The 11,253-nt window shown below is 50.9% G+C and overlaps 2 protein-coding genes across 4 annotated transcripts in view; one reads left to right on the forward strand and one right to left on the reverse strand.

Annotated features, from left to right (window-relative positions):
- Positions 1 to 11,253, forward strand: part of LOC128084794 (uncharacterized) — a 240,064-nt gene that overhangs the window by 71,732 nt on the left and 157,079 nt on the right. The window lies entirely within an intron of this gene.
- LOC128084848 (nuclear GTPase SLIP-GC-like) lies at positions 29 to 11,151 on the reverse strand. Of its 3 annotated transcripts, XM_052691482.1 has the most exons (20): positions 10,652 to 10,793; positions 10,462 to 10,553; positions 9,232 to 9,333; positions 9,013 to 9,118; positions 8,332 to 8,554; positions 7,750 to 7,959; positions 7,144 to 7,374; positions 6,853 to 7,028; positions 6,496 to 6,514; positions 6,179 to 6,265; positions 5,539 to 5,644; positions 5,310 to 5,443; positions 4,658 to 4,822; positions 3,384 to 3,541; positions 2,703 to 2,835; positions 2,075 to 2,183; positions 1,257 to 1,393; positions 836 to 926; positions 616 to 685; positions 29 to 246 (listed from the first exon to the last, which is right to left on the reverse strand). In XM_052691482.1, exons 1-19 carry the CDS (start codon positions 10,744 to 10,746, stop codon positions 624 to 626), a joined length of 2,436 nt encoding a protein of 811 aa, XP_052547442.1. In that variant the 5' UTR covers positions 10,747 to 10,793; the 3' UTR covers positions 29 to 246; positions 616 to 623. The 3 variants fall into 3 exon arrangements, with proteins under 3 accessions (XP_052547442.1, XP_052547436.1, XP_052547451.1); XM_052691476.1 differs by having other exon boundaries at positions 29 to 685; positions 10,652 to 10,792; XM_052691491.1 differs by lacking the exon at positions 10,652 to 10,793 and adding an exon at positions 11,010 to 11,151 and having other exon boundaries at positions 65 to 685.

Here is an 11,253-nt window from a genome sequence, read left to right on the forward strand (position 1 = left end):
ACTGCTGCACACCGTGCTATGACACCACGCACACTCTGGCACCAAGCTGTATCTTTTATTGTATTACATGTTTTATTAGATCTCAGGCAAAGAACTTCCAGCAGAGTTGCCCTTTGGTGGGCATCTCCGTGCACCACACAGCCTGTTTCCATGTGCACGGTTGCAGCGGTGCCTCAGGTAGACATCAGTCTGTCCCTGCTGGCTTCTACCTGAGAACCAAAAGGCACTGGGAGAAGGCATTCACCTCTGTAAAAAAAAAAATAAGTACAAAAAAAACAACATCTGACCTACAATGAATGTTTCATACAAATGCAATCAATCACATGCAGGTAATCGGTGGTTCTATTCCCTGACACATGTCCACATGCGGTGGCACCTCCAGCAAGCACCAAGGCCAGCAAGGGGGAAAGCCCAAGGAGGGCTGGGATTTGCCATGGACCCAAAGGAAAGCCACACCTTCCTGGATCCTTAAGACCCTGCTCCATTGAACCCTTACCTCCTTTTAAATCCCCCCTTGCAAGCTGGCCACCATAGAAAAGCAATGAACAGATTAAAAAGCAATAAACATAAAAAAAGCTAAAAGAAAATTGGGAAGAGAGCTTCTTCTCGCAGGACCTTTCTGGTCATTCCAGTTGTCTCAGCGTTCTCAGCAAATTCTGGATTTCTTGGCATTCCCCCTGAAAATCTGAAAGGAAAAAAAAGTCGATCTAGACGATTTCCTTAGTGGAATGCTAACATGTGATGTACGGCTGAGTGGAGAGATGCGAGGCCCCAGGGCTGTGCACAGCCCACATCCTTCGCAGCACCTGCAGCCCCATCAGAGCCCGGCCCGTACCCGGCAGTGCGCCCATCAGCTGGTCGTTCTGGCAGAACGCGACGCCCAGCATGCTGAGGAAATCCTTGCTGAGCTTGGCTGTGATCTGCTCCTGCAACCAGAGAGCACGAGAGTGTCATTCTGCTGGGATGGCCAACAGGGGAATGTGAGAGATGGTACTGCTACGCTTGCTGGGGAAGCATGGTAAGGTGGAAGAGAGCAGAGGCAGAAATCAGGAAACGAATGGAACAAAGTAAGAACTCACAGGAAACGAGGGGAACGAGTCATTGCATCATAGAATCACTGTGGTTGGAGAAGACCTCTATGATGACCAAGTCCAACCATCAACCCATCATCACGCCCCCTATCCCATTGCTCGTCCATCCCAATTTCTGCTCACACAGCCTGGATTTCCAACAGCAATTTTTGCAGCGTGACTCACCGTCAGATCCTGGAACTGACTCATCATCTTCTCCTTTGCTTTTTCAAACATCGCCTTCCGCACCTCCAGCTCAATGTTCTGCACCAGCGTGGCTTTGATTCGCGCACAGGTATCCTTCCCACGTATATTAGCAGCCTCTGTTATGCAATGGTGGGAAACATCACAATCGTGGAATCATCAAATCATGCAGGTTGGAAAAGATCTCTCAGATCCCCAAGTCTGACCCCAGCCCACCCCACCGTGCCCACTGTGTCCCTCAGTGCCACATCGCCACGGTTCTGGAACACCTCCAGGTTTGGTGACCCCACCACCACCTCTCTGGGCAGCTGTGCCACTGCAGCACTGCTCTTTTGGAGAAGAACTTTCTCCTGATACACAGAAGGCCTTTAGAGAGGAGCTGGAGTGGTATTCAGATGTAAACCATGTGTTAAAGCCCATGAACGTTCTGTTGGTAGACTTCTACCTCTTGATCTCTCTCTTCCCAGTGCTACATGTGCTATCCTAAAATATTCCTATACGCAACAGCAAAACTTCCTTCCAAAGCCCTTCAGGCCATACCCATTGTGGGATGGGACAAAGATACCAAAAATACAAGGAATTGCTGCAATAGAGTTTGGCACTCAAATGCTTTCTTCCCTGCTAGGATGATTGTGACCAGCCGAGTGCATCACACGTCGGCACAGATTTACACATCCTCCTTCAGAGAATTCAGGCTCTGCACTGAGAAGTTTCATCTGAGCTGGGAGAATGTGTCCTTGGCCATACAGTGAGCTCACAGCCTCAGACACTGAGTTAGTTAGGTGGAGAACCAGTCCTACCTTCATAACAAGGCGACAGGATGGCTTGGATGGTCAACTCAAGAGATTCATAGATTGCCTTCTTTTTCAAAAGAATTTCTCTATCTATAGCTCTCATGATGATGTCGGTCTGCAGGAATTAATGCGGAGCATTTACAGCATCTCCAAACCCTCAGTGGCCAGCAGCAGGAGCAAATAGTGAACCTGTCTTCAGGCTGTTCATTCAATAGCATGGCCTCCAAGGCATGCATCACACCCTGAATTTGCACCCCAAGATGGACTCTCCCCCCAGGAGCACCCTGCAGCATGAGGCTTTGTTATCAGTTCTGCAGCTTGGCATCAGATCCATCCTGATCTGCTCGCCTGGGATTCCCATTTACTTTCCACTACCTGTAGGCAAGGCATCTGCCAAACCATAGTGGGTTTCTGAGGATGAAACTCACTGGATCAGCATGAAAAACAATTCTACTACCCCTGAAGCTGGTTGTTAGAGGGTGCTCCAGACTTCCATCCAAAGCTGCTTACACACTGCAGCTCTGATTTTGCCCTACTTTGCATCCCCTGAGTCCCTGCCAAGGGGCTGCTGCCCACTCTCAGGTCTGTGCCAGTGACACAAGCTGGCATTAAGCTTCCCTCATCTTAAACTCACCTCTTGCTCGAGAAAGTTGAGCTTGGACCTGTTCATGTTTGTAACCTTCCCAAAGTCCATAAATTTGTCTTTTACCTCCTTGCTGAACTCATTGATTGAGGTCTGCAGGCTGGTCCTTGTGAGTGCCTGTTTTCTGTGTGTGTAAAACCACAATGATTGTTAGACCCCAGCAGGCTTTTCCCACCTTGCTGTCCCTCCTGGGCTCTGTTTGGCCAGGCACAGGAGGGTTCATGGTACAGGGCAGCTGGGGAGTCCCAAGGCAAAATATACAGAGGAGCAAGTTGCTGTGGCACTGAATTGGTCAGTGGGCATGGTGGGAATGGGTTGGGGTTGGTGATGGTGATCTTGGAACCTGAAGTCATAGAACTTGAATGGCTCTATAACTTTATTTATGGACACGGTTAGTGGGCATGGTGAGATTGGGTTGGAGGTTGAACTTGATGATCGTAGAGGTCTTTCCCATGACAAGTCCATCAAATATTTTGTGTAAGTAGGTGAATTATGGTGGGGCATCTTTAGTTAGTCTAGTGACTAGACAACATAATGCTATCTCGGGTTTCTTGGGGAGGAAGAAATATAGACCCTTATGCTTCCCAAACCAGGTTGTCTGCAGATGGCTTTCCAGGAAAACTCTTTTCTCTGAGTTTCCAAGATCACTCCCTGCTCACCCACCATTCTCACCTGAATATGTTTGCAAACATCGCCCCAATTTCTGCATAGATGGGCTCAGCCAGGCAGTTGTTGATGTCTATGCGATTGAATACACGGGACACATACACTCCCTTCCTCACACACACAGCTTTCAGGGTCCTGTGGAAGCCAGAGGACGTTTTGCCTTGCTGCAGAAGGAGAAAAACGGCTGGCATGAATAGAACCCCCAGCAGCAGTACTGCCCCAATGGCCAAGCTCTTCTCGTGCAACTGCAGAGCTTCATAAACTAGAACAAATAAGGCCAATAGTACCTCATGAAGCTGCTTCTTCCTTCACTAGCTGGAGGAGAAACCCACGCTCAGATGCTGGGCCTCCCATGCCTCTCCATGTCCCAGCAGGACAGCCAAGCCATCCCAGCCATCTCTGGGCTCCACACCATCCCCATCCAGTGCACATCCAAGACCTGGTCAGTCCTGTTGGCATGTAGCCATGGAGTAACTTGGGCAGGCAACTGGCTATTGTCTTTAGGCATGGCATCTCCTTAACATGTCCGTGTTTCTTTCCCTGGACTCAAGCTCTCATTGCTAAGCTAAAGTAACACCGAATAGCAGCAAGAACATATCTCTTAACCCACAAACTTCAAAACATTTGCCAGTGATCAGTGAGCATGAGAAAGTCAGCTGATAATAGAGTCACTGAATCGTAGAACTACAGAACCACAGAACAGTAGAACCAAAGAACTACACACACAGAATCACACACACAGAATGGCCCAGGCTGGAATGGACCCCAAGGATCATGAATCTCCACCTCCCTGCCACACGCAGGGCCACCAGCCTTCACATTTAATATCAGACCAGGCTGCCCCATCCAACCTGGCCTTGAACACCTCCAGGACTGGGCATCCACAGCCTCTCAGTGCAGCCTATTCCAGCACCTCACCACTCTCATAGTGTGGTGACATCCAAACTAAATCTTACCTCTTTCAACTTAAAACCATTTCCCCTTGCCCTCAACAACAGAACCGAAGAATCATAAAATCAAAGAGTCATAGAACCAAAGAATCATAGAATGGCTTGAGTAGGAAGGCACATTAAAGACCATTCAGTTCCAACCCCTGCCACGGGCAGGAACAACTCCCACCAGATCAGGGTGCCCAAAGCCCCATCCAACCTGCCTTTGAACACCTTCAGGGATGGAGCATCAGCATTTTCTCTGGGCAACCGGTTACTGGATGTGATGGCAATTGCAGCACAGAAAATGTAATAATCCTATTCAGCCTCAGAGAAACCTATGCCACTCACCATGAAGACCTTCTCAATGTTTCTCTTATACTTGGTTCGGGCAGACCTCACCCCATTGATGAGAGGTGCATCCATGTGCCCAAAAGTGACCTCAGTCGAATTCTTCAGAGACTGAATCTTTTCTGACATGAACATGTTGAGCTCTTCCTTATTCACAGACGGACTCTGCAAGAGCAAGGTGCCGCAGCTGTTGACTGCAAAGTCAACAGGCTCCAACGTTGTCCTCCCTGGCAACTCCTGGGTAGCTTGAATGTCAGCTCTGAGAGCAGAGGGGAAGCTAGAACCTGTCCTCTTATTGGCCCCGTGTGAGAATGTTGAGAAGATGAGGAAGATGAGAGGGACAACAGCCAATGGGGCTGCAGGGCTGGCAAAGCTCTCTCAATCTCTGCAACTTTCTTGCTTTTTCACCCTCTCCAAAGGGAGTAAAGCGGATAACCAGAAAATGGCTTTGTGGGCAGGCATTGGCCTTGGTGCATCCTCGCAGCTGGGTGTACCAGGCAAAAGGCTTTCTATGTTTGAGGGATGCTCCTCGTCACCTGGCACTGCTGAATTTACCCATGAGTGCAGCAAACCTCTACTTAGGGCAGCAGGAGTAGTTCTACACTTGTTTGCCAACGCTAGTGCTGCTGCCTCCAGCTGCAACCAGACATACCGGGCTGAGGCGTGTGGAATGATAAACATCCACCAGAGAGAAGACAACAAGGATTTCTTTCATGTAATCTTGTAACTGACTTCGTTTTGTGTCCAGGTAGAGCCTCCTGATATGGGCTCTCAGCCCAAAGATTTCTGAAAGATAACAGAATTGCAACTTATATCCCATTGCTATCAGATATCAGTATAAAGGCAGCAGGATTGCAGCAGACCTCCAGCCCACCCAATACCTGTATCCTCCTTGCTGAGGACTGTGGGGTTCCAAAACTCCTGGGCACTGACGGGGAAAACCAGCTCCTGCTTTTGCAGGACCTCTGCATCACTGGGTAGATTCCTCTGAAACATGCAAGCGTGCAGCAACAATGTGCAACATGAATCATAGAATCATTCAGGTTGAAAAGACCTCTCCAATCTCAACCCACCCCCCACCGTGCCCACTGCCCACGTCCCTCAGTGCCACATCCCCATGCTTCTCAAACATCTCCAGGGATGGTGACCCCACCACCTCCCTGGGCAGCTGTGCCACTGCACCACTGCTCTTTCTCAGTAGCACTGCCTGGGATTGTCCTGACCAAAGTGCAGGACCAGGCACTTGGTCTTGTTAAACTTCATCCCATTGGCCTCAGCCCATTGATCCAGCCTGTCCACGTCACTCTGTGGGGCCTTCCCACTCTCAGGCAGATTGATACTTCCTCCCATTGTGGTGTCATCACCCAATCCTGTCCCAGGCAAACATCTTTGTAAGGGGGCTAACACATTTCTTGGGAAAAGACACATGCATAAACATCAGCACTGTAACTGACGCTTTTGTTACCAAAATAAAGACCAAATGATACTTCACAGCCAGCAAACTCTATAGAATGACTCTACCTTCATCCTTTCCCTTAGTGTTCTGGTCTTTCTTGCTTTCAGGTCTTGTTTCATCCCCAAAATGGCATCACGCTTGCTTACATCCCTCTAGATGGCAAATAGTAGTAAGTGTTACAAGGAGAACATCCCCTCTGCACCAAGCCTGGTGCAGCCCCAGTGCAAAGCCTCCCAGCAAGGGACCAGTGCTCCCCCCATTACATCCATGGAAGACAACAGCCATCCTCCAAAGAGAGACTATGCACTTTTGCTCTATGGAAATACTCAGTTAGAAAAGGGATGTGGGTTTCCACCTCTGAAAGCAGCCAGCAGATACTCACTGGAACCTCTGGGTGGCTCCTGGGAAATGAAAAGAAGAAAGAAAAGGCTTTTAGCAGATACAGTGAAGTCGAACCCTATAGCACGTGCTGGTGTCAGCTGGCAGCAAAGTGCCAGCCCACAGCACTGCCATCGCACCAAAGGAGGAGGGTGGTCAGAAAGACCACGGTAAAAGCACAGGGGATGTATAGTGATGGGGTCCTACTGTAAATCCCGGGCACAGATCTGGGTGCCAGGGCTTTTGAATGTGTAATAATTATAAAAGGAGAGCTATTGGTAGGGAATGCAGCTGGACAGGCAGCTCACAGTGGGGATGAGGCAGCCTGTCCTTCTGCAAACCAGAACCAGCCACTGCCTACCTCAAGTACTCGTCCACATTAATCTTATCCATCTTGGTGATCACAAAGGTGATATCGCTGCACTTGCCGACCTGGCAAGCTTTAATTGCCTCTTGCACCATGATTTCATGTGCTTTAGCCCCAAAAACACGTTCAACATCAGCAACGATCCATATGGATGTGCACTGCAAGATGCTCTTGGGGGAACAAGGGGAGAAGAATCAGGCAGGATGCATGAGCACTGAGGGCCCCTCCCTTATGTTAGAACCCCAGTGCTCCCCACCCCACTGCATTGCCCCCAGTGCCACTCACCTCTTTCCACATCTCATCCCTCTTCTTGTTGGCATCACCTGTCCCTGGGATGTCCACAAAGATGACACCTTCAGGCACCAGGTCAGATGGGGGGAGTGTCACTTGCACCTGCTTGATGAGGGGCCAGAGCCGCATCTGCTCGCTGCACTGGGGGTTGCCCACCAACTCGACCCCCTCAAGGCCATCCTGGTTACGGATGTATGGATCCAGCTCATTGGCGAGGTCTTCTGCCTGGGACAACATGAGCAGTTCAGTGTTTGCCCCCCATTAATGATCTCAAGTTGTGCCAGGGGAGGTTTAGGTTGGATCTTATGGAGAATTTCTTCATGGAGATGGTGGTGAGTCACTGCAAGGGGCTTCCCAGGGCAGTGCTGGGGTTCCCATCTTAGAGGTATCTAAGAGATGTGTGGATGTGGCACTAAGAGACATGGTTTGGTGGTTGTTGGGGTGATGGTTGGACTTGGTGAACTTAAAGCACTCTTCCAACCTAACGATTCACAGATTCTTTACAGAGATAAACCTTCCAAGCAGCCTGAAAAGAGCAAACCACCAAAACAGCATGATAAGGGAAACAAAGACATGGGAATTGCTGTGTGCTGTGCTCACCTCTGTCTTTCTCAGAGTGATAACTCTCGAAGGAGGAATAGTGATCACAGGCTTGGATCTCATGAGGTCTTCATAAGACTTTTCATCTGCTCCTTCCCCATAGATAGCCGTCAGCACTTTGATGGCATGCTCCAGATCGCCATCAATCTCACTGTTCTCATGTCTGTTTTCCAGGAGCGTGACCAGGTTCCTCACCTCCTCCTTCCACTCCTGAGTGAGGAGCACATTATGCAGCACCATGGTTCCAATTTGTTGGGGCAGGAACAGCTTCAGTTGTGGGGAGCAATGGGGAGCAGCAGTGCAGGGGCTGCAAGGCTCCCTCTTGTCTGCAAGCATGGCCAGAGACCCATGGCCAGAAATCTCCATAGAAGTTGCAAGGGAATGGAGCTGGGCTCTGCTCTGCAGTGCCCAGGGCAGCCCAGGGGCACTGGGCACAGTCTGGAGCCCCATCAGCAGCACCGCAGTGCCGAGGAGATGCTGGAGCACAGGGAGCAGAGAGTGTGGGAGCTCCTCCTGGGGGGATGTCCCCAACCCCATTGAGCTGGGCACCCTTCCATGGCAGGGCCCAGAATACACCCTTACCTCATCCGAGAGGAGAAAAATCTTGGCTTCATAATGCTTGCTCCTGCAGACACTGACATGGACCTGGCAGGACGTACACGTGCGGGTCCCTGACACCGGGAGGAAGAAGCGTTTCCCCAGGATGGTGTTGAGCAGAGTGCTCTTCCCCGCCCCGCTGCTCCCAAAGAGCCCAATGTAGAGGGGTTCCAAGGCAGGCCTGGAGTCGAGAGTGGTGAGGCGGTCCCTGGGGAAGGGGTGCACAAGAAATTCTGGCCACTGCAGCGCATGCAAATATCGAGGGAGTTTTCTCCTTGCAAGATGCGATATCTCCAACAAAAGGACTTATTACTAAGGCACAACCCATGAGCTCCAACTTCCTTCATTTCCCTGCCCCAAACCCTGGAGACCCCATGCCAAAATGAGAGCAGATCCAGGGGCTCCAGCAATCCCTCCCTGACACCTCTAGGGGATGCCCACAAGGACCCTTCAACCTCCCCATGGCACAAAGCCACCAGGGCACAACCTGCTTTGCCTTTGGGAATGCACCCTCCAGAGCGATCCCAGCACTGATTCCCACTTCCAATTTTCTCCCTAGTAACTGGTGTCTGTCAAAGCCTCAGAGCAGAGCTGAGCCTGGAGCCAGGCCCAGAGCATTGCCAAAGGAAAGCAAGTTTGGTGGAGTCTCTTTGGCCACAGACTCACCGGAGATAGGCCAGGTGCCCAGGCATGTCTTTCAGCAGAAAGAGATGGGTCATCTTCTGACAGGAGGTGCTCAGAATTTTTCTGGCCTTGCTCTCAATATTCTCATCTGGAAGGGAAGGGTGGTTATGTGGTCATTCCAGTGTGTAGGAACAGGGCTGCCAGCCCCTCTCTGAATCTTGGGCCAGCCCTGGTGCCGTGCACATGGCTCTCAGCACTCACAGTTCCTGAGAGTCTTCTGTTCCTCCTGCTGGAAAGACAGCTGCAAGCGTGGTTGCTTCCGAGGAATCACAGCTGCACTGTCCCCATCTGCACTGAAAGGAGCTGAAAGGACAGAGATGTGAATCTGTGCTTCCAATACCCCAGGAACAGCCCAAGTGGGGACATGACAGCAAACCTCACGTCAGCCCCCAGATCCCCTTGATCAGGCAGATGGCTGCTAGATGGGGTTTGTGTTGTACACCAACAGAAAGAGCAGAAGGAGCAGAGCAGGGCTGGTGTAATAGAATGGCTAGCATTAGGTCACAAGTCTCCAAGAGAATGGGATTACATAGAACTGTAGAATCCCAGAGTGGTTTGGGTTGGAAGGGACCCTAGAGCCCACACAGCCTCAACCCCTGCCACAGGAACACCTTTCATAGACCAAAGCCCCATCCATGGCCTTGGGCACCTCCGGGGATGGGGTACCCACAGCTTCTCCTGTTTCCTGGTTGCCCACAGCGGGATATCTATGGCAGGCAGGTAGATGGCTTTGCACTTCACACTGCAAAGAAAAGCTACAAAACTGGCCCTGAAGATGTAGAAATCAAGAGAGGGGTGAAAACCATTTGCAGTATTTCTGCAGAAATGGTATCAGGAATCTCAAGGACACCTCTTCACCTCCTGCCTGCTGCCACGTGACTCATCACCGCGTGCATTGTTTTCGCTGGCTCCTCCTTTTCATTTTCTACCTTTCTTTTCCTGGTGTACAGTTTCAGGTTTTGCAGGAAACAGTGCCACAAAGCTAGCTCCCTGAAATGAGTGTTTGTTTGGGCGAAGGCACACGCGAACTTTGGGCAGAGCCTTTCCCTACTCCCTACTGCTGATAGAATCACAGAGTCATTCAGGTTGGAAAAGATCTCTGAGATCCCCAAGCCCAACCCCAGCCCACCCCACTGTGTCCACTGCCCACGTCCCTCAGTGCCCCATCTCCACATACTAAGAACACCTATGGGGTTGGTGACCCCACCACCTCCCTGGGCGCTGTGCCACTGCATTACTGCTGTTTATCAGAAGAAATGTTTCCTCATATCCAACCTGAACTTCCCCTTTGTGCCTGCGTGAGGTGAAGAGGCCAATTCCCCTGTCAGGAAATGCAAACTAAAGCTGTGGCTTCCTGACTCCTGCCACCTATCTGTAGCAACACGCTAGGAAGCGAAGGCAGAAGGTTTGGGAACAGGGATACGCACTCACCATCATGATCTGCCTTTCCATGGGACCCCTCCATAGTCTTTCCACCACCAGGATGTGCTAAGTTACAACCAGCTCTGTGCTCCCAGAGCCACCTGGGGGGAGGAAAAAAGAGATAAGTATGAATCACGCAGCCCGTGCCTCTGGGGTCACACCCTCGTGTGTGCCACACAGCCCCAGGTGTCCTGCTTACACCTGGACACAGCTGCACCATTGGTTCAGAGGTTGCTCTGGGTATCGAAGAAAGAACTCCATGCACTTGTTTTTATGATGCTTTGGGTTAATCATCAACCCACCCACATCAGAGAAGGCATGGCTGATGCTTCAACTGCGGTGCCTTTGCCAGCTGTCCATTGCAGGGCTGCCTATCACAAGGAGCATCTCCCCTTGATTTGGACTGGCAGCACCAGCCCACTGCCCCAGCTCCACCCCCAAGTGTTTGCTTCCATGGTGGTTGCAGCTGAGCACACCTCGATGGGCTGCTCAGATTTGCGCTCTGAAAGCACCCGTGGATGGAAACGGTCCCTCCTGCTATGGGCAGCTTCTCTCACCTGTGCTCTGCAAAGACTTCCAACCTCCAGGAGTGTACAGACAGGAGAGAGGTGGCCAAAGGCTTGTCTATGAAGTCATCCACAAGCAACCAGAAAATGGAATTTTGCAAGCTTGCCTTCACCTTCCTCTTGCTTGTCTCTCAAGAATAGAGAAAGAAATGCTTACACACAAAGCCCTGCCCGTGCCATGCACCGCCCCTTTGGGCTGAGCCAGTTTCCCTTGTGCCCTGGTCTCAGTGGCTGT

The sequence above is a fragment of the Tympanuchus pallidicinctus genome, unplaced genomic scaffold (assembly GCF_026119805.1).
Source record: "Tympanuchus pallidicinctus isolate F22 unplaced genomic scaffold, pur_lepc_1.0 scaffold1, whole genome shotgun sequence".
In the NCBI taxonomy this organism is placed as follows: domain Eukaryota; kingdom Metazoa; phylum Chordata; class Aves; order Galliformes; family Phasianidae; genus Tympanuchus; species Tympanuchus pallidicinctus.

Bases quoted from the DNA above. Each gene is read 5' to 3' on its own strand.
- LOC128084848 (XM_052691482.1), bottom strand. From the start codon at position 10,746: ATGATTAACCCAAAGCATCATAAAAACAAGTGCATGGAGTTCTTTCTT. The intron at 10,554-10,651 runs GTAAGCAGGACA...TCCTCCCCCCAG, and splicing joins TGGTGCAGCTGTGTCCAGGT to GTGGCTCTGGGAGCACAGAG. The intron at 927-1,256 runs GTGAGTCACGCT...CTCTGGTTGCAG, and splicing joins GTCAGTTCCAGGATCTGACG to GAGCAGATCACAGCCAAGCT.